We start from the raw sequence: 20615 nt of genomic DNA on the forward strand, positions 1-20615 counted from the left end.
GACTGAACTGACTCCATCTTGTGCCTGGGACTCCATCTTCTTGATTTTACTTATTTATTTAGTTAGTTATTTTTAAAGGTTTTTTATTTATGCATACAAGAGCTGGGGTACAGGCCAGAAGTGCAGGGGGTGAGAGGGTACACCAGAAACAGAGTGGGGAACAGAACAGGCAGACTGAAATACACTGCTGAGGGGAGCAGCGGATGAGACAGGAGAGGTCTGCTTTGCCATGTGAGTAGCAACCTGGCTGGGGATCAAATTCATGCTGCAGAGGCTGCAGATAGTGTCACAGTGCCTTTAACCCTTTGTGCCACCAAGGAGGCCCAATTCCTGACTTTTTTACTTTCAAAAAGAAATAAAAACCCCTATTGTCTGACTGGTAATAACTGTTTCCAACTAGACATGGCCTTCTCTAAGAACTGAACAAAGATAATTTTTCTCCTCTCCCTGGTAACTAAGACCAGCTTGACTGAAAGCAATGAATGCTTTGGCATGCAGTCAGTCTATCACCAGTTCTAGTTCTTAGTCAAGTCTATTCTTCCCACCATTTTTTCCTGTTTCCATCCCCTTCAACAAAGACCCTGGAGGGACAGAATTTGGGCTGATACCTAATTTTGTGCTCCTCAATTTACAAATTTAGCACCCCCGCCCCAAAATAAATGCTGTTATTTTATTTTTTAAAGATTTATTTATTTATACATACAAGAACTGGGGAATAGGCCAGAGGTGTGAGGCCTGAGAGGATTCACCAGAGTGGGGAACAGAACAGGTGGAGTGACTGAAATACACTGCTGAGGGGAGCAGCAGGTGAGTCAGGAGAGGTCCGCTGTGCTGCCTGCTGTGGACAGGGCAGCTGATGAAGTTCTCTGCCATTAATGAAGACTTGGAATCTAAATGAATTTGCAGTAGGGGGAGGCTGGGAAGCGTGCCATTGAGAGCAGCTCTACCTTTCACTCTCCCATTCCAAGCTTTTATTAAAGATATTATAATAGGGTGGTCCCCAGGAAAGGGGGAGGTTCCAGGTTCCCTGCCCCACCCAAAGGAGAGTGGAGCTAAAGAGAAGAGAATAAGCTGGAGAAGGAACGGAGGAAGGAAGCAAGAGGGACAGTCAGAAGGAGACCTGGAAGAGGCACATGGAGCTGAGAGACACGTGAAGAAATTGTGCTTGCCTTTTGGTCATGGACTGGTTGGAGCAGATGTGGGTGAGAAACCCACAGGGGGAATGACAATTGCAGCTTTCACCTTGATTTTGAATTTTCTCTTTTCCTCCCAGACTTGTCTGGTTGTTTTTGATCCTTTTCTGTGGTGCTTTAGACTTGGAGCAGGCTTTTGGGCCTTGCTCTGGGCCAATCCCGCTTGGGTGGACTTTTACCCACGAGGGAATGGGTAACTTTGGGTGCTTGATTTAGAACCTGTATTCTTTTCCTTTCCTGTATTGTTTACTAATTGTATTAAAGTTCCTTTTCATTGAAGTCTCATATGTTTTGTGTTGGTGTGACAGATGGCAGAACCTATTTAGAGCAGGCAGGTTTGCAGGGTCTGGGGTGCCCCCCTCCCTGTCCTGTAACAATATGAACAAAGGAACAAGAAAATAGCATGCAATTGTGTTTATGCTTCTACAGATTAATAAATTACTGCTAAAAATAAGCTTTTCTAGTTAGTAGGGAACATGAGCAAAAGCCAGAACATCCTCAGGGAACAGGAGTCAATTCTGGAAGTTCTCTTTGCAGAACTTCTAATGTGCTGGAACTCCGCATGCGGAGTAAACAGGTACTCTACAAAGACTCTAGCTCCCTTCAGGGCAATATACTCCCAGCACTGCGCCATGTGGGTCACCTCCCTGGCCAGGGATCAAACTCTGGCCAGTGGCTGCGGATAGCTTAATAGTGGTGCATCTTAACCCCTTTCGCCACCAGGGGGGCTCCAAATGCTGTTATTTTATTTTAGCTTTGTTGTGTTTTTCTTGGTGGACGCTTCAATGAAATCTGAGGATTTCTTTAGGCTGATTTAGGTTTATGAGTTGTGGTAAGCTGAAGAAATGGTTGTCTCACAAAGATATCCAGGTTATTTCCCTGGAACCCATGAATGTTACCTTATTTGAAAAATGGAATCTTTGGAGATGCAGTTTATTTAAGGACTTGGAGGTAAAACCATCCTGATTACCCAGGTGAACCGTAAATCTAATCACAAGGGTTCTAATCAGACACACACAGAGGGGTTGCTGATGGGAAGATGGAGGTAGAAATTAAAGTGACAGTCATGAGGCAAGGAAACAAAGGGATAACTAGAGCCACCAGAAGATGGCAGAGAAAGGACATGAACTCTTGTCTATGTTGGCCTCTAGAAAGAACATGGTGCTACAAGATTTTGGACTTCTGAACTTCAGATGCTTGAGAAAAGAAGTTTCAGTCATTTTAAGATAATGGTAATTTGTACAAGTCTTAGGAATAATACAATAGTTGACCCTTAATTGCTTCGAATCACTCTCCTCTTAAAACTTTTCTTTGGAGGAAGAATTCTGAAGCTTCCCAGATCAGATGGCTAAGGTCCAAGGGTTTTTAACACACTATACAAAACCTCCCTTTATGGGGCCTCGCTGGTGGTGCAAGGGGTGAAGTGTCAGCACTACGAAGCTATCCATGCAGCAAGAGTTCGATCCCCAGCCAGGGAGCTACCACCCACATGGCACAGCAGACCTCTCCTGTCTGGCCCGCTGTTCCCCTCAGCAGTGTATTTCAGTAGATCTGCTTGTTCTGCCCCCCACTCTGTCTCTGGTGAATCCTCTCACCCCCTCCCCACATTTTCCCCCCTCCCCACCTCTGGCCTGCACCCCAGCCCTTGTATGCATAAATAAATAAATCTTTTTTTTTTTTTAAAAAAACCTCCCTTTAGGGCATTTTCAAGTAAATCTCATTATTGGCTCATCTAATGGCCTTGAGGCAGGAGACAAACCTGCTGTTGTTCTCAAAACAAAATGTTTAAGTTTGAAGTGAAAACATAAGTAAGAAAAACACTTTTGAAAAAAAGTCTAAAGTTACATGAATTCTTTTCAAAGATACCACGTTGAGTCATGAAGAAAAAATTAGAATTCATAAGGCTGCATTTACTAATACATTACTGATTTTATACTAGCACCCCTCGTTATTCAAACCATAAATGTAAAATGAACAGACAGCAAGCTTCTCAATGTGTAAGTGTAGGCATCACTGTAATGACCAAAAATCACTTTTGTAGCTAACCACGGAAGCACGTAGAGTTGAAAATTACTACTATATTATGCTTAATTCAGGCATAACACTTTTGTCTGTCATACCTGCATTCTGAGATGCCTTCTATGCTCACTCTGGGCCATTATAAGGCATTAACATTAAATCGTGATGTGATTGTTTCACTTTATAATGGTCATTATTTTGTAGGTCAATTTGAGACAATAAGGTAAAGCTCAACTTCAAAAGAAAAGTGACCTAGTAAATCTCTTCAATAGTTCTCTTTCGATTAAATTGAAACCAAGCCCCCAAATATTTCTAAAGTTAATTTTGGATTTATGAAGAATAACTTCACACCTTCTGGGGTATTTGTTTTTGCAATTAACTTTCACCCTTTTATGAAACGCTTGAAAGTAAGAAAATAACTACCAGAAACAAAAGTTCTATTTTTGTAACTTGGTAACTTGAATCTTAAACTTAGTTGAACATAAAGGATCATTAAAGGCCTAGATTGTTGTAATAATTGTTTAGAACTTTAGACACACCATTTGACCTTTGCCCTTAACTAGATTCCAATGTTCTTCTTATAGAACAACAAAGGCCCACCACCTCACCTTAGCGCTTACAAAGTTATGACCGTGACAGTACTGTCATTAGGAGCTCTGGCCTATTTTCAGAGTCTTGATAAGGCATGTTTGGGCTATTTTAAGTTTTCTAATTTTATTTTATTTTATTTTTTTAAAACTATAGAATTTTTAAAAAAGATTTATTTATTTATTTATGCATACAAGAACTAGGGTACAGGCCAGGGTTGTGGGCGGTGAGAGTACTCACCAGAGACAGACAGAGTGAGCAACAGAACAGGCAGACTGACATAAATACACTGTTGAGGGGAGCAGCAGGCCAATCAGGAGAGGTCTGCTGCACCATGTGGGTATCTCCCTAGCAGGGGCTCAAACTCATGTTGCAGTGGCTGCGTCTTAACCCCTTGCGCCATCAAGGAGGCCCTAATTTCATTTTTATTTTGCGAACACCGTCCTTGTTTTCTTCGGAATAAAGGTTCTACATCAAAACCCTTTTCCCTTTAATTCTGACTCTAAAATCCAGGCGTGCCCCGGCGCATCTGGGTTGTCCTTCAATGACCTGCTTGGAAGGTGACGCTCTCAGGGTCTTACTCCACCCGCACAGGGACCTGTCGGGCAGGAAGTGGCGACGCGGCCGCCGCCCGCCCATAAACACCCGGCTCCTGGGGTTCTATTTTGGAAACACTATTTCTCTTGCGCGTTTTGCCCGAAAGTTGCCCACACACCCTGCCCTGTCTCCACGCGCTGCGCGCCTGGATGAGCGACGCTAGCCCTAAAAGCAGCAGGGGCGGGCTGGGCTGAACCCCCGCGACCGCAGGTGAGGCGGCCCGGGTCCCCACGAAGGGGGGACCCCGCGCGCCTGGCGCAGCGGAGACCGGCGGCGGCGCGGGCAGCCCCGGGGGCGGGCCGAGGCGGGGCGCGGGGGGCCGGGGGCGGGGCGAGGCGGGCTGGGCTCTCGCGCCTCTGGGTCTCGGGCCGCAGCCCCTCGGTTGGCCGCGGCGGGACGCTCGGATCATGAACTGGCCCCGCGCGGCGCTGGCGGGGACGCGGCTCGTCCGGAGCGGCGCGGCGGGCGGGCGCGGCGGGGCTGCGGGCGCGGCGGCCGCCAGGTACCGGGCGCGGCGGGCAGGACGGGCAGGACGGGCCATCGGCACACGGAGGCCTCGCGGGGGCCGCCTCGAGCGCTGGGCGGGGGGGTCCTCTTCACCCCTGGCCGGGTGGGCGAGCTGGGCGGGGCTCCCCGGAAGGCCGGGGGGCGACCCCAGGAAGGCCTGGGGGCGGCGAAGGTGCCCTGAGCTGTTGCGCCCATTAGGGATCCTGGGATCTCAGGTTGAACGTCTTTGAGTCGGGGTGCCCGGGAGCGACCCCTGCTTGCGCGAAGTTTGCCGGGCACGATACTAGCAAGCACTGGCGTTTCAGATAAACAGCGAATTCGTGCGTAGTGTGAGTCTGCCCCCGGCGTTGCATCCCCAGCAAGTCCCCTGCTATTTTGGGGCTAGGCAGACTACGCAGGAATTCGCTGTTTAGCTGAAAGTAATTTGATCGAGTCGAGCGCGCTGCATTTTTATTTGCTAAACCTGGCAACCCCACGGCGGGCAGTGAAGGTGAGGCTGCCCACTAAATGGACAAGTTTATGAAGGCAGGGACGGTGACTTAGTCTTGGTGGCTAGATCGAGGGCATTGTTTTCCCTGCGTGTCCACTCTGATACTCCGCGCCCCCAGATCTGTGGAGTTGAGACCCAAGGCCTTTGCGGATGCCCTGCCGGGTCTCCAGCCCTGCCACCCAGCACCTCTGTGCCCTCGCCCGTGCATCCATTCCTCCCTCTGGGAGTCTCTTCCAACCCATTTGATTGGGTAACTCCTACTGCTTTTGCTGGACTCTAGAACTCTTGATGAATTTCTCTGTGGAGCTGGTGAGCCTCTTATTAGATAACCCCTAACCTGATGTGGGGTAACCATTTGATGGATGGTCTTAGAGGCCAGTAGTGTTTCTCCAGGTATGTGCATCCTGGAGGCATCTACCACTTTGCTTACCTAGCACATAGTAGGGGCTCCATAAATGTGGTGTGACTGGCAGATACTTCATCAGGGTGGAAATGAAACGTTGGTTTGTGCCCTCCTCCATTTTTTTTGTGGGTCATAACTTTTACCAAGCCCACTAGTATTGAAGGAGAAGGGTACCTTCCAGAAACTTTCGGAAAGGAGTGATGATTCAGAATACCCTTTCCTCCTCCTATTGCTACCAGAAACATCCTCTTAGGAAAGTTCTACTGGAACTCCTGCTTCAATTGTAAATGCAAGTGCACAATAGATGCAAATAATGGATGGTTTGGGGTGATGAGTCAATCCTGGACTGGAGATTAAAGAGATTTTTAAAAAGATTTATTTTATTTATTTATGCATACAAGAACTGGGGTGTTCCCTATGTTTATAGCAGCACTGTTTACAATAGCTAAGCTTTGGAAACAACCCAAATGCCCAAAAATAGATGACTGGATCAAGAAGATGTGGTACATATATACCATGGAATATTACTCAGCATTCAAAAAAGATAAACACATGCAATTTGCAGCAACATGGATGGTGCTGGAAGGGATCATGCTCAGCGAAGTAAGCCAGAAAGAAAAAGAAAAATACCAGATGGTCTCACTCATAGCAGGAATCTAGAAAACTTAAATAAGGGACCAGGAAAATGAATAACTATAAGAAAGTGAAAATCAAAATCAACAAAAAACTATGAACCAGAGATACTTTTTGGGGGGTGGGGGGCGGGAGGGGTGGGATTGGAGTCAGAATGGAGGGGTTGCAACTGTATGGGGAATATAAAGATAAAATTTATTATTTAAAAAAATAAAAAAAATAAAATGGAGAAAATGGTAAAAAAAAAAAAAAGAAGAACTGGGGTGTAGGCCAGAGGTGTGGGGGGTGAGAGAATTCACCAGAGACAGAGTGGGGAACAGAACAGGCAGACTGACTGAAATACACTGCTAAGGGTAGGCAAGTTAAGGAGAGTTCTGCTGTGGTTAGCTCCCTATCTGGGGATGGAACTGGAGCTGCAGAGGCAGCCATAGCTTCATTGTGCTGAGACTTAACCCCTTGTGCCATCAGGGAGGCCCCTGGCTGTGAACTTTCTAACTTGCTTCTCTTAGCCCTTTTCTGACACAGGCACAGGGACCTTTCTTGTTAGGAAGGTTTTCTTATCTATTGGGAAGTATGGAATAATAGATTGTAAACATTAGGGAGTTATGTAATATTCAGGTGGAGGAGTCTCTCTAATGCTTTGTGATCACTAAAGATGATGTTTGTCAGTTTCATTATTGTAAGTGTGCAGACACTACTCTGTGGGACAGAGCACCTCACTCAAAAGGTAACATGTAAGAAACCATTTAATGTGGATTCTTAAAACAGTTTAAAGATTTCCTGCTATACACTAAAAAAAAATTTATTTTGGGGCCTCCCCTGGTGGCGCAGGCGATTGAGCGCCGCACTGTGAAGCTGTCCACAGCCTCCACAGCACCTGTTTGATCCCAGCCTGCCTGCTGGTGAGGATCCCACATGGCACGGCAGACCTCTCCTGTCGCACACACTGCTCCCCTCAGCAGTGTATTTTGTCAGTCTGCCTGTTCTGTTCCCCGCTCTGTCCCTGGTGGATCCTCTCACTCTCCTGTGCATCTGGCCTCCTGTGCATGTACCCTGGTTCTTGTAGAAAGAAAGAAAGAAAGAGAGAAAGAGAGAAAGCAAGAAAGAAAGAAAGAGAAAGAGAAAGCTTAAAAAAATTTATTTTGATTGCTAACTTGGAAAAAAAGAAAATAGATGTAGAAAGCAGCTTGGTTTTATATCTGATAACATTTACATTTTTCAGTACACTGACAGTGAATGAAGTGTTAATTTGGAGGGAGACTTTTTCCTATCAAAACTTAAGTTTTGCAGCATAGCCATAAGAGCATTCTCTGAAATATTTAAAGTTTCTATTCTTGATCTTATTCTCTTAATATTTATTTATTTTTATTTTATTTTATTATTTTATTATTTTAAAAATTTATTTCTTATAGTTCTTTTTTTGAAAAGATTTTATTTTTATTTATTTATACAAACACTGGGTATAATCAGAAGCGTGGGAGGGTGAGAGAATTCACCAGAATCAAAGCGGAGAGCAGAGCAGGCAGAAGGACAAAGTACACTGCTGAGGGGAGCAGCAGGCAGCAGGAGAGGTCTGCGCGCCATGTGGGACCCTCACCCGGTGGCCGAGGGTGGCCGAGGAACAGAGCCTGCGCTGCAGAGGCTGCGGTCAGCTTCGCAACCCAGCGCTCAACCGCTGTGCCACCGGGGAGGCCCTTATTCTCTTAATATTTAGATGTTCAAGTAATTTTCTCTTGAATCCTCCAATAGCTCATAATTCTGCAAGATCTGTAATTTTGTTCTGCAGCTAGTTTGCTTCATGATATTGGTATTCTAACAATCCATTAGCGTCTGACTGATCAAGAAAAGTGAAATGGATGGGGAAAGTTTTGAGGAATAGGCAGAGAAATTTGATGATATGAATTTGTTCAGTTTTTCAGAGAATATTTTCCTGTTACAATGAATGTTTCCTTTTACAGGTTTTCATTAACTCGGTTTTGGATAATAAGTACTGAGATAATGTGGGTCCCTGTAATCAAGAAATAATAGTAGTAATGTCAAACATTATCAAGCATTTACTGTATATAAGGCATTGTTCTGCTTTCTGTGTATCAATTCAAGCCTCACCAAACCCTTTGTGATGCATGACTATAATTCCACTTTACAGACTGGCAAACTTAGAGTAATGGATCCTTATGACTGAGATAGCTTAGTTTCCCTTAGACCTTTGAATATTTGTAGGTTCCCTGCTTCACAGAGAGTTGGTGGATGCCAGCTTTTAAACATGGTAACTGTGGTTTGATCAAATAATCAAATAACTGTGGTTTGATGAAATAATTAAGCTAGTTAGATAAACTCATATTCCTTTTGATTTTAGTAAACAGATACTTTGTGAACTGATATTTTGTGCAGATAATAATTAAGACTTTTCTGTTTCATTAGTTTGGATATATATTTGCCTGTCTGGATTTCTTCAAGTGGATCTCATCTGATATTTTTATTTTTTATTTATTTTTTTTATAGAGGCATGTTTTTTATTTATTTATTTGTTTGTTTGTTTTGTTTATACATGCACTGGGTACAGTCAGAAGCGCAGGAGGGTGAGAGAATTCACCAGAGCCAGAGCGGGGAGCAGAGCAGGCAGAAGGACCGAAGTACACTGCTAAGGGGAGCAGCAGGCGGCAGGAGAGGTCTGCGCGCCATGTGGGACCCTCCTCCGGTGGCCGGGGAGCAGCCGGGGATCGAACCGGCGCTGCAGAGGCCGCGGGCAGCTTCGCAACCCAGCGCTCAACCACTGCGCCACCGGGGAGGCCCTCATCTGATATTTTTAATGTTTAATAACCTATACTTACTTTTTCTGATTCTTTCAGAATGGGGAACAGAACATCTTCGTCTTTGGGGATGTCAGCAACTGCTCCTGTGAATCAGATCCAAGTGAGTGATGTGGGAAATGTAGGAAAGAACTTTCTGGTAAAAGAATTGTGTCTTACACATTCATTATACTTATTCAGTATCTGAATTTGATACAGTTCAGTGAGTGAATTACTGCATTAATGTATATTTTAAAATCTGCTGTCAAAATAACCCATGTGACCAAGAAGTCCTCAGTCATTTTGATAGTCAAAATTTATGATTTATTCTTTTTTTTAAGATTTATATGTTTATGCACACAAGACCTAGGGTGCAGGCCAGAGATTACGGTGGGTGAGAGGATCCACCAGAGACAGAGTGGGGAGCAGAACAGGCAGACATGCTGAAATACACTGCTGAGGGGAGCAGTGGGTGAGGCAGGAGAGGTCTTCTGCACCATGTGGGTCACCTCCCTGGTTGGGGATTGAACTCAAGCTGTAGTGGCTGCGGATAGCTCCATAGTGCTATGTCTTAACCCCTTGCACCACCAGGGAGGCCCCTATGATTTATTCTTCGTGGATTCTTTACTCCTCCTGAAGTGAAGGTCTCTGAACATGGCTGCTCCTCTCCATCATGCCCACTTCAGCTCTGCTGTTGACACCAGTCAAGGTGCCCTTAGCCAAGGATACCATTTGATTTTGGCCCAGAAAGCTTTCTTCCCTGACACAGTGGTTACTCTATAACAACCTCTCACCTGCATTGTGATCTGTAATTTTCCTCTTCTTTCACTACAAAGCCGAATAAAGTCTGCTACAGAACATTTTTCTGTATGTATGTTTTTCTTTCCCTGAAGCTGACATCCTCATGTTTTCCTCTGTTCCTCACCACGAAGCACTACTGTGTACATAAAATCTCTGCTTTTAATTTATTTCATTGAAAATGTAGTCCCTTATAGCTATGGGATATAAATGCAATGCCAGAAGCATATTATGAGGGAGTTACCTCTTTTACAATAAGAAAACAGAACCATGAAGAGCTTATCAAGGATGCACCTGAGAAAAGGTGGAAAGGAGGGGTCAAAAAACTGAACCTGTCATCTTGAGTTCTTGCTCACTTTGCCCATCTGTAATGAGTGCTGTTCCCACTGCGCCTGTAACCTGAGGCAGCAGGTGGAGGAAAGAGCCTTGGCTTTTGGCATTGGGATAGTGTTAGATCAAATCCCCGTATCGTGAACTTGTCAACCTCAGGATTCTCATTTATAAAATGGATTCATTAATACATCTCTGAGGCCTCCCCGGTGGAGCAGCAGTTGAGCACCGCACTGCGAAGCTGCCCGCAGCCTTCTGCAGCACCGGTTCGATTCCCTCCCAGCCAGGGAGAACCCCACATGGTGCAGCAGATCTCTCCTGCCTCGCCCGCTGCTCCCCTCATCAGTGTCCTCGGTCCATCTGCCTGTTCTGCTCCCCCACTCTGGCTATCACCCTCCCGTGCTTCTGACCTGTACCCCAGTTCTTATATAAAATAAATAAATAAATCTTTTAAAAAATACATCTCTGGTATGACTGACTCTCCCTCAGATTTCTATGCAAATATTGAGTAAGCAGAAGAAAGGAAAGGACAGGCTGTGACACAGGACTCTTCTGACACCCAAGGGGAGATAGAGTTTTGGAATTACTTTCCCTGGGTTCTCTGCTTTCTGCTTTTTGGCCTGTATCATGGAAGTGCTACTTATGACACACCTGAGAACATCCCAGAGAGATGCCTAATTGGTGGCCTAGCCACTCCACATTTCTTGAAGAACCTGAACGTTTATATATTTAGAAACAAAACACATTTTACAGTAATGCAGACACATAGGAAAGTCTCATGGACTTTGTGACAGAGACCTGTCGAGTTCTCTCCATTAATATCATTGGAATTATCTAGGAAGGTTTTAGAAAAAAATAGTTTCTAACAGCTCTTTCAAACCCATTGAATCAGCATTTCTAGAAGTAGTTTTTCTAGGACCATAGTATAAGAATACCTTAGCAAGGCAGTAATGACAGTTTTTTTTTTTTTCACAATAAACATATACAAGGGGCCTCCCTGCTGGCGCAAGGGGTTAAGACTGCACTATGAAGCAATCTGCAGCCTCTGCAGCACGAGTTTGATACCTGGCTGGCCAGGGAGCAGCCCACATGGTGCAGCAGACCTCTCCTGTCTCGCCCGCTGCTCCCCTCAGCAGTGTGTTTCAGTCAGTCTGCCAGTTCTGCTCCCCACTCTGTCTCTGGTGAATCCTCTCACCCCCTGCATCTCTGGCCTGTACCCCAGCTCTTTTGTATGCATAAATAAATCAATCTTAAAAAAAAATAGATATACAGGAAAGAGTGAAAGCTGTTTATAACTGGGTCTGTAAAAGACAAGTTTTAAAGAGAAATCATACATTGGTCCCCATCAGTGAAAGTCAAGGTTGGTAAGGAGTTAATTCTGAACACCTACCAATTATTGGAGAAGCAGTATTAAGAAGAGATAAAGTGTCTAGACTGGAACCAGAATTAGTTGGTTCAGCTCTCAGCTCTCCCACCTATTAGTTGAGCACTTTTAAGTTAGCTCTTTAACTTCCTTTGTTCCTCATCTGTAAAGTGGAGGTAATAACAGGACCTACCTCAGGATGGCAGTGAGGTTTTCATGAGGTAGTAAGGGTAAAGAAGTGAAAGCTGTGTCTGCTACAAAATGTTTGCTGTATACGAACTAGTTACACTTGTTAATGGCAAGCCAGTCTTTAGGTCCTTTTTTCCTAATAACATTCCTTTGAAGTGAATTTTCTCTTCAATTAACAGAAGAGAACACTGGATGATACTTATTTGAACCCTAAAATCCATATCCTTTTCACTATGATTTCTATCTACATGATTTCTTTCACAAACATAATATCTAGAGTTAGAATTTTGTTTTGTTTTGCTTCAGGAAACCATTTCTGAGAATTGCGTGGTGATTTTCTCCAAAACATCTTGTTCTTACTGTACAATGGCAAAAAAGCTTTTCCATGACATGAATGTAAACTATAAAGTGGTGGAACTGGATATGCTTGAATATGGAAGCCAGTTTCAAGATGCTCTCTACAAAATGACTGGAGAAAGAACCGTGAGTATTTTTCTGGTGGTGATTGGACCTTCTAGAGCCTTGTCTTGTGAAAAAGAGATGGCTGATTGAGAAACCAGATTCTTAGAGTAAGAAACAGCTGAGCTAAATCATTTTTTTCTTCGTGTGTGTGTGTGTGTGTATTTGAGAGAGAGAAAGAGAGAGAGAGAGAGAGAGAGAGAGAGGAGGGAGAGAGATTATGAGCTATAAGGACTGTGTGTCAATTGTTAAGGTCCTCCTGAAAGAGAGAGACAGAGAGAGATTATGAGCTATAAGGACTGTGTGTCAATTGTTAAGGTCCTCCTGAAGCCATTCTGAACCTGAAAGTATCCATACTTCCCTGGACAGTACAGGTCAGGGGTCAAGTCTTTCAGTTTCTGAACTAATAGGAGTTTTCTCTTTAATGCTTACTGCTCCATGTTTTCAGATTCTGGAATACGTATATTTTTGCATCGTATGCAATATCAGACAAATATACAATGTTTGCACTTTTCCTTCTGATTTACATGTGCATGGAAGACACGTAGAGTGTATTCATCCCATTTCATAAGATGTAAGAAAAAAAAGTGAAAATTTTTAATAATTAGAGACTGTTTTATTTCCCCTTTAAAATACCATGATGACTAGGAGGAAGGGCTTGAGAGTAAGATTGTTTGGGATTGAAATGCCAGCTTTGTCCCTTTTCTATCACGGATCTTGGATAAGTTCCTATGCCTCATTTTCCTCCAAAATATTGGCATATAAGTATTAGTACTTACCTCAAGGGATATAAAGACTTAAAGAGGTAATTTTTTGGAAGAGCAGAGTATGGTACCTGATCCAAAAAAATACCCAAAGAATGTGTTTGTTATTATGTAAAATGGTCTTATACTTCTGACACCTACTCTGTTTATCCAATAGGTGCCAAGAATATTTGTCAATGGAACTTTTATTGGAGGTGCAACTGATACTCACAGGCTTCACAAAGAAGGGAAATTGCTTCCTCTAGTTCATCAGTGTTATTTAAAGAAAAGTAAGAGGAAAGACTTTGAGTGATGTAGGTGCTCCTAGCTTTGCAAATGAAATGTCAGTATTTAAAATGATAATGCCTTTTAAATTTTGTGGGATGTTATATGAATTATCTTCATGAAAAAATTGTTAAAGTAAAACAATAAATTACTGTAGAAACCTCACCTTCCTACTTGCCAATTCCTGAGAAAAAGGAATGTTATTTAAGACTGAAGGAGTGGAGTTATATCAAAAGATAAGAAAGTAATGGGTTTTATCTATGAATTTAGCAACCAAGAACTAGAAGGTAAGCATTTGGTATTCTGTATTCCATATGGTATTCAGAAGGAGTTTATACCTTACCTTATTTTACAGCTTTCAATGGTGAACACTAATGTGATTTTTTCTTTAAAATGAAGTGTCTGGGAGCCTCCCCTCCCTGGTACAAGGGGTTAAGATGCAATCTATGAAGCTATCCGCAGCCATTGCAGCATGAGTTTGATCCCCGGCCAGGGAGCTACCCACATGGCACAGCAGACCTCTCCTGACTCACCCACTGCTTCCTTCAGCAGTGTTATTTCAGTGGACTGCCTGTTCAGCTCCCTGCTCTGTCTCTGGTGAATCCTCTTACCCCCACCCCCGCATCTCAGGCCTACACCCCAGCTCTTGTATGCATAAATAAATAAATCTTTAAAAAGTAAAATAAAATGAAATGTCTCACTCAGATGGTTGTGAACTCAGGAGGGATAGTCTTGTACTATTTTGAGATAAGCATTCACATTTTGTACTTCTAGAGTACTTAGTAACTCCAGTGAATAGAACTGTATTTATGAGCAAAAATGAAAAGAAGGAAGAGTTCAGCATTGTATGAGATGGATGTTTGAAATAGTGCAGAACTGTACTTGAGTTAGTTATATTGTGGGGGGGGGGGCAGTTCTGCTTTCCACAATATATTGAAAGGCTATTGGAAATGTCCCATTGGGGATCCAGATATTTGTACAGATTAATTAGACTATATGCCCCTAATTAATTGATATTATTCAATTCTGTGATTGGGAATACTTTTCAAACTGATGTTATTTTTATTTTTATTTATTTTTATTTTTTTATAGAGGCATGTTTTATTTATTTATTTGTTTGTTTGTTTGTTTATACATGCACTGGGTACAGTCAGAAGCGCGGGAGGGTGAGAGAATTCACCAGAGCCAGAGCGGGGAGCAGAGCAGGCAGAAGGACCGAAGTACACTGCTGAGGGGAGCAGCGGGCGGCAGGAGAGGTCTGCGCACCATGTGGGACCCTCCTCCGGTGGCAGGGGAGCAGCCGGGGATCGAACCGGCGCCGCAGAGGCTGCGGGCAGCTTCGCAACCCAGCGCTCAACTGCTGCGCCACCGGGGAGGCCCTGATCTTATTTTTAGACTTAGCAAACAAGATTTAGCAAATTTTAGATTTTAGCATACGAGATTTATCCTATATGGAAGTCTTTTGTGTAATTAAAAATACTTTGGATACCTAGCCAAGGACTTGCTGCCCAATGCATTTAAAAAACCAAAATTATGGGCCTCCCTCATGGCGCAGGGGGTTGAGACTCAACCTATGAGGCTGTCCGTAGCCACTGCAGCATGATCCCCAGCCTGCCAGGGAGCAACCCACATGGCACAGCAGACCTCTCCTGGCTTGCCCGCTGCTCCCCTCAGCAGTGTATTTCAGTACATCTGCCTGTTCTGCTCCCCACTCTGTCTCTGGTGAATCCTCTCACCCCCCTCCACACACCTCTGGCCTGTACCCCAGTTCTTGTATGCATAAATAAATAAATCTTTAAAAAAACCCAAAATTATGGTACTGGCATTTTGAAAGAAAGGGTTTATTTGCAAATTGACTGGCAAGAAGATAGGAATTAAAACTCAAATCTGTCTTCCTGCCCAGTAAATGCAAGGGGCTTATATTGATTTTGGGGGAGTGGAGTTAAGAACAGAGGAGTTACAGTTTATTGGCTAAGGAGTGTGTTAAGGGGAGAGGAATGTAGACCAAGTTGAGGTCCATCGGGTAGTTACTATTCAGCCATTACGGGGCGAGGTCCCTTTGAAATGACAAGTCGTCCAAGTGTGTGGACTCCTAACTTCTGAATGCAGTTCAGTTTCCTTATCATTTTGTTTTTTATCTTGTGGTTTCTTGGCTCTCTGTGTGGGATTTTAGTTTAAGGTCAGTCACTTCTGCACATGCATGCTGTGTGACTCATTGGCAGGTGGCATGCCCTGTTGCTTCTGTGAAAACTGAAAATAAACTCAAAAGATAATTAACCACACCTAGCTAATTCTGCTGATGGTGGATGAGCTACACCTTAACTTTATTATTTAAGCGAGTGTCTCTAGCTTCCTATAAATAGGAATTTTAAAGTGTCTAAAAATTATTTGCCTATCTGATCCCACATAACCACACAGGGCAGACTACCAGTTGATGGGAAGAGAAAACTTCCTCAAAAGTGGAAGAAAATAGATTTTAAGAGAAAAGGAATGCTGCTTTGTGGTCAAGATGGACTAGGGAGTTTGGGATAGTTTTGCAGAAGACAACTGGCTCTGAAGCTTCCCAGCCATTTGCTGTCAATAATGGTTTCCTACATGGATTTATTAAACAGGCCTTGAAAATTAAGAATTTCGGTTATAAATTTATATCTCTGGGATGGAACAGAATATGCCCTTTGGTCCTTTTTTTTGCATTATGTCATGAGAGATTTTACATTCTGGCTAAGTTTATTAAAATCTTTGTTAGAGCCAAGGACGTGTTTTTTATTTTTTTAAATTTTTTTTGTTTTTGTTTTTGTTTTTGTTTTTAAAGATTTATTTATTTATTTATACAAGCACTGGGTACAGTCAGAAGCACGGGAGGGTGAGAGAATTCACCAGAACCAGAGCGGGATGCGGAGCAGGCAGAAGGACCAAAGTACACTGCTGAGGGGAGCAATGGGTGGCAGGAGAGGTCTGCGCGCCATGTGGGACCCTCCTCCGGTGGCCGGGGAGCAGCCAGGGATCGAACCGGCGCTGCAGGGGCTGCAGGCAGCTTCGCAACCCAGCGCTCAACTGCTGCGCCACCGGGGAGGCCCTAGGACATGTATTTTGTCTTGTGTGATATTGTAACTTACTTTTTTTTCAAAAGATTTATTTATACAAGAACCGGGGTACAGGCCAGATGCATGGGAGGGTGAGAGGATTCACCAGAGACGGAGCAGGGAACAGAACAGGCAGACTGATGAAATACACTGCTGAGGGGAGCAGCAGGTGAGACAGGAGAGGTCTGCTGCGACATGTGGGACCCTCGCTGGCCAGCTGGGATCGAACCTTCGCTGCAGAGACTGCGGACAGCTTCACAGCGCTGCGCTCAACCACCTGCGCCACCAGGGAGGCCCTGATATTGTAACTTATAATCAAAAAATTGTATTTGTCTTTGTTGTTCCTGGAGCAGTTACAAAAACCCTTGAATTTCCCCTGAGGAGATCCAGAAAGGTGTTTTTGTTATGTTAATGAGGTATCTTTGTGGGAAGGGCCTTATAGGTGGGACCTGATTGCCAGGGGAACCAATCACTTTATTAGAGCATTAGAACTTTCAGCCCTACTCCAAGCTCTGAAGAAGGTGAGGAGCTGGAATTTCATTTCAGTCACCAGTGGCCAGTGAGTTAATCAAACACATGTATGTAATGAAAACCTAAAAGGACAGTGTTCAGGGAGCTTTTCTCTTGGTGAACACCTCCATACATTGCCCTATATAGTTCTTCCATCTGTCCATTCCTGAGTTTTATCCTTGTATAATAAACTGGAAATTTACTAGTTAAAATGTTTCTCACAGTTCTGAGCTCAGTGAGCTGCTAACAAATTAATCAGTGTCCAATAGCTGGTGGGTCAGAAAACACAGGACAACCTAAACTTGAGATTTATCTGAATTAAGGGGCAGGTCAGTGCTGTCGGACTGAGCAACTGCCCTGACATGGCAGTCCTGGTCAGGGACTGGTTACAGAGCTAGAGTCAGCACAACATATGCTTAATCCTCTCTGAAAAAATCATAACTGGTACTTTCAGTAAGCATACCTGTTAGAGAAGACAGACAAGTTTTCAAATCACTAATCACATGAGGTGTAAAACTAGTTGGCAACTTACTATGAGTTCCTAAAAAGGAGCTGTGAGTTTCTTTAAATGAGATAATACCATCTTCTGTTAGCGTTTGAGAAATGGAGATAATGTAAATGGTGCTTACTATTCACAGAATAGACAATATGTAATGGCTATCATAATCAGAATGACTCCTAAATATGTAAGGTTTTCTTGGGACCATTAGTTTTCCAGGCCCTAGTTAGGATTTTAATTTTTTTTCCCTTACCATAAACTGGGTGGTTTAAACAACATATATTTTTCCAGTTCTCGTGGCTGGTAATTAAAAATCAGGGTGCTGGCTAATCTGGCTTTTGGTGAGGGCCCAATTCCTGGTTTGCAGAGGAAACCTGTCTTACTGTCTTTACATGGCAGAGAGCAAAGAGAAAGCAAGCTCTTGCTTTTCAGCCTGACCTAATTCCCAAAGGCCCCACCTTCTAATACCATTGGGGATTAGGGTTTCAACATGTACATTTTGGGGAGACAAAAATATTCAGTCCATAATACCATAACTTACATCTGAGTAAAAGTATAATATATAGTTCTAAAAAAAACCTGTTATTTCAGCAGCTCTGCTTTTTTTCCCCCAGAGCCATAGGCTAGAAAGAGAACGGTGACCAATTTTAAGAAACAGATACATGTTTTTTGTCCTATTTTATTACTAATGTTAATATCTGAAATACAAACTTTATTGTAGTCCAATAATATTAAAAAGCAGACCATTTGTTTATCACAACTTGAATTGCCAAAATGTCTTAATTGGGAAGCTAAAAATCTGCTGCGAAAGAAGTTGTTGATAAGTATCTTATTTACTAATGATTTAAAAAAACACCATTTGAGCAGTTGTTTTTTAAAGCTAGCACTTACTATTACTCTAGTTTTACTCATACATGAAACCTTCCTTTCTTCATACAACTGTCAACTCTTATCTTTAAATATATAACTATAAAATCAGCAAAATGTCCAAAGTTGTAATGGGTATATTCTGATGTTACTTGATCTTCCCCTTCTGTGTAACTCACACCTGAATTCTTAGAATTTTTCAAAAGTTGTATGGGAACAAAGAGAAATCAAATTTCTGCAAATTGGCACCCAAGCAAATGTTTCTATTTGCATATTAAGCTTTGGGTGTTACTATTTGCCAAAGTTAACCTGAATGGATTTTTTTTTTTTTTTGCCTACACTGGGGTGTAGGCCAGAGGTGTGGGTGGTGGGTGTGGTGAGAGGATTCACCAGAGACAGAATGGGGAGCAGAACAGGCAGATTGACTGAAATACATTGCTAAGAGGAGCAGCAGGTGAGACAGGAGAGGTCTGCTGCACCATATGTGGATTAGCTCCCTGGCTAAGGATTGAACTCAGGCCATAGGGATGATAGTGCTGAGACTTAACTCCTAGGACACCAAGGAAGCACCCTGAGTGGATTTTTTTCACGAAAGAATCCTGTTCTAACTTTTTATTTCTTTTACACTTTAAAAAGACATATTTATTAGGACAAGGAGAAAGGAAGAAAAGAGGTGCCTACAGAGGCCTCACTGGTGGCGCAGGGATTAAAGTCTTAGCACTATCAAGCTGTTGCCAGCCTCTGTGGCATGGGTTCCATTCAGGCCAGGGAGCTACCCAACATGGTGCAGGAGACCTCTCCTGTCTTGCCCACCGCTCCCCTCAGCAGTATGTTTCAGTAGATCTGCCTGTTCTGCTCCCTACTCTGTCTCTGGTGAATCCTCTCACATCCCCCCACCTCCACCTCAGGCTACACCCCAGCTCTTGTATGCATAAATAAATAAATTTCTTAAAAAAATGCATTTTGATTAAATCCAGTTGTTTTGATCATATCGGAGTTCAAATATAACTGGTATTTAAAATATTTAAATATTAGTTATATATAATTAAAGACATTATAAAGCCCATGCTAATTATCAGACCTCAATTTCATCTCAAATTTAACAGATTACTGTTAGAATTCATAAGGCATGTTAATAACCTTAAACTTCACATTTCTTTTTCTTTTTTTTTTTAAAGATTTATTTATTGATGATTGATTGATTGATTTATACATACAAGCATTGGGTATAGTCAGAAGCGCGGGAGGGTGAGAGAATTCACAAGAGCCAGAGCGGGGAGCAGAGCAGGCAGAAGGACGGAAGCACACTGCTGAGGGGAGCAGCGGGCGGCAGGAGAGGTCTGCGCGCCATGTGGGACCCTCCTCCGGTGGCAGGGGAGCAGACAGGGATCGAACCAGGGCTGCAGAAGCTGCGGGCAGCTTCGCAACCCTGAGCTCAACCGCTGCGCCACCGGGGAGGCCCTTAAACTTCACATTTCTTTAAAGAAATAAAGACAAGTATTTGATGTGCATAGAGTTTATTTGGTACATCTAACAATTTCTACAATACAACTGACTATAAACAATTTACCTGCACTCCATAATTTTAAATTGGTTAATAAATTCAGTATGGTATTTTGCAAAGCTAGAAAGGACAAAGATTTCACAGTATTGGTGAAAACTTTTCATGAAATAAATTTAATACATTAGTACTTCTATATTCTACCAGAAAACAGCAAAATTGTATTATAGGTATATTATATACAGTGAAAACTTGGAAGACTCAAAAACCAGTGAGTTTATCAATAGACTTAGTAAGGCCCCCACCTGTCCTTTTCAGGGTCCTTTCTGATAAATGAAAATTGTTATAAACCAAACTTCATACACTTTTAAGCACCAGCTTGACAATTTATAAAGTTTTCTTTCAGTTTTCTAAAATATTCCTGCTTTGAAAGGCAAAGTGAAAAAATGTGAATGTAATTAAATCACTGGCCTAGATACTTTTTTTTATTGCAACAGTCACAATGTTTTAACTATTCACTTCTTTGCTTGTAGGCTTGAAACAAAGTATTTGCCTTTGCCTTGAAAAATTCCCTTAAAAAATTCATTTTTGGAACTATACAACTGTATTTTTCTTTCATAGTGTTGAAATATGCAACTTGGTCCTTGGAGATCATGTCACATAAAGTCCAGCTTCTTGGATATATACAAAACAATAAAAAACCTTAAACTACCACAAAATATTCCTGATGCTAACAGTCATATATGTATAAACACATCAGTATGCCCAG

General features: G+C 42.8%; 1 protein-coding gene across 1 annotated transcript; it reads left to right on the forward strand.

Annotated features, from left to right (window-relative positions):
- Window positions 1-4693: 4693 nt before the first annotated feature.
- GLRX2 (glutaredoxin 2) lies at window positions 4694-13414 on the forward strand (the record flags this gene model as incomplete). Its single annotated transcript, XM_084245553.1, has 4 exons — window positions 4694-4899; window positions 9280-9343; window positions 12206-12382; window positions 13280-13414. The coding sequence occupies exons 1-4, from the start codon at window positions 4805-4807 to the stop codon at window positions 13412-13414; spliced, it is 471 nt and encodes a 156-aa protein (XP_084101679.1). The 5' UTR covers window positions 4694-4804.
- Window positions 13415-20615: the final 7201 nt, after the last annotated feature.

This window comes from Talpa europaea, assembly GCF_964194135.1.
Source record: "Talpa europaea genome assembly, chromosome: 10".
Taxonomy (NCBI): domain Eukaryota; kingdom Metazoa; phylum Chordata; class Mammalia; order Eulipotyphla; family Talpidae; genus Talpa; species Talpa europaea.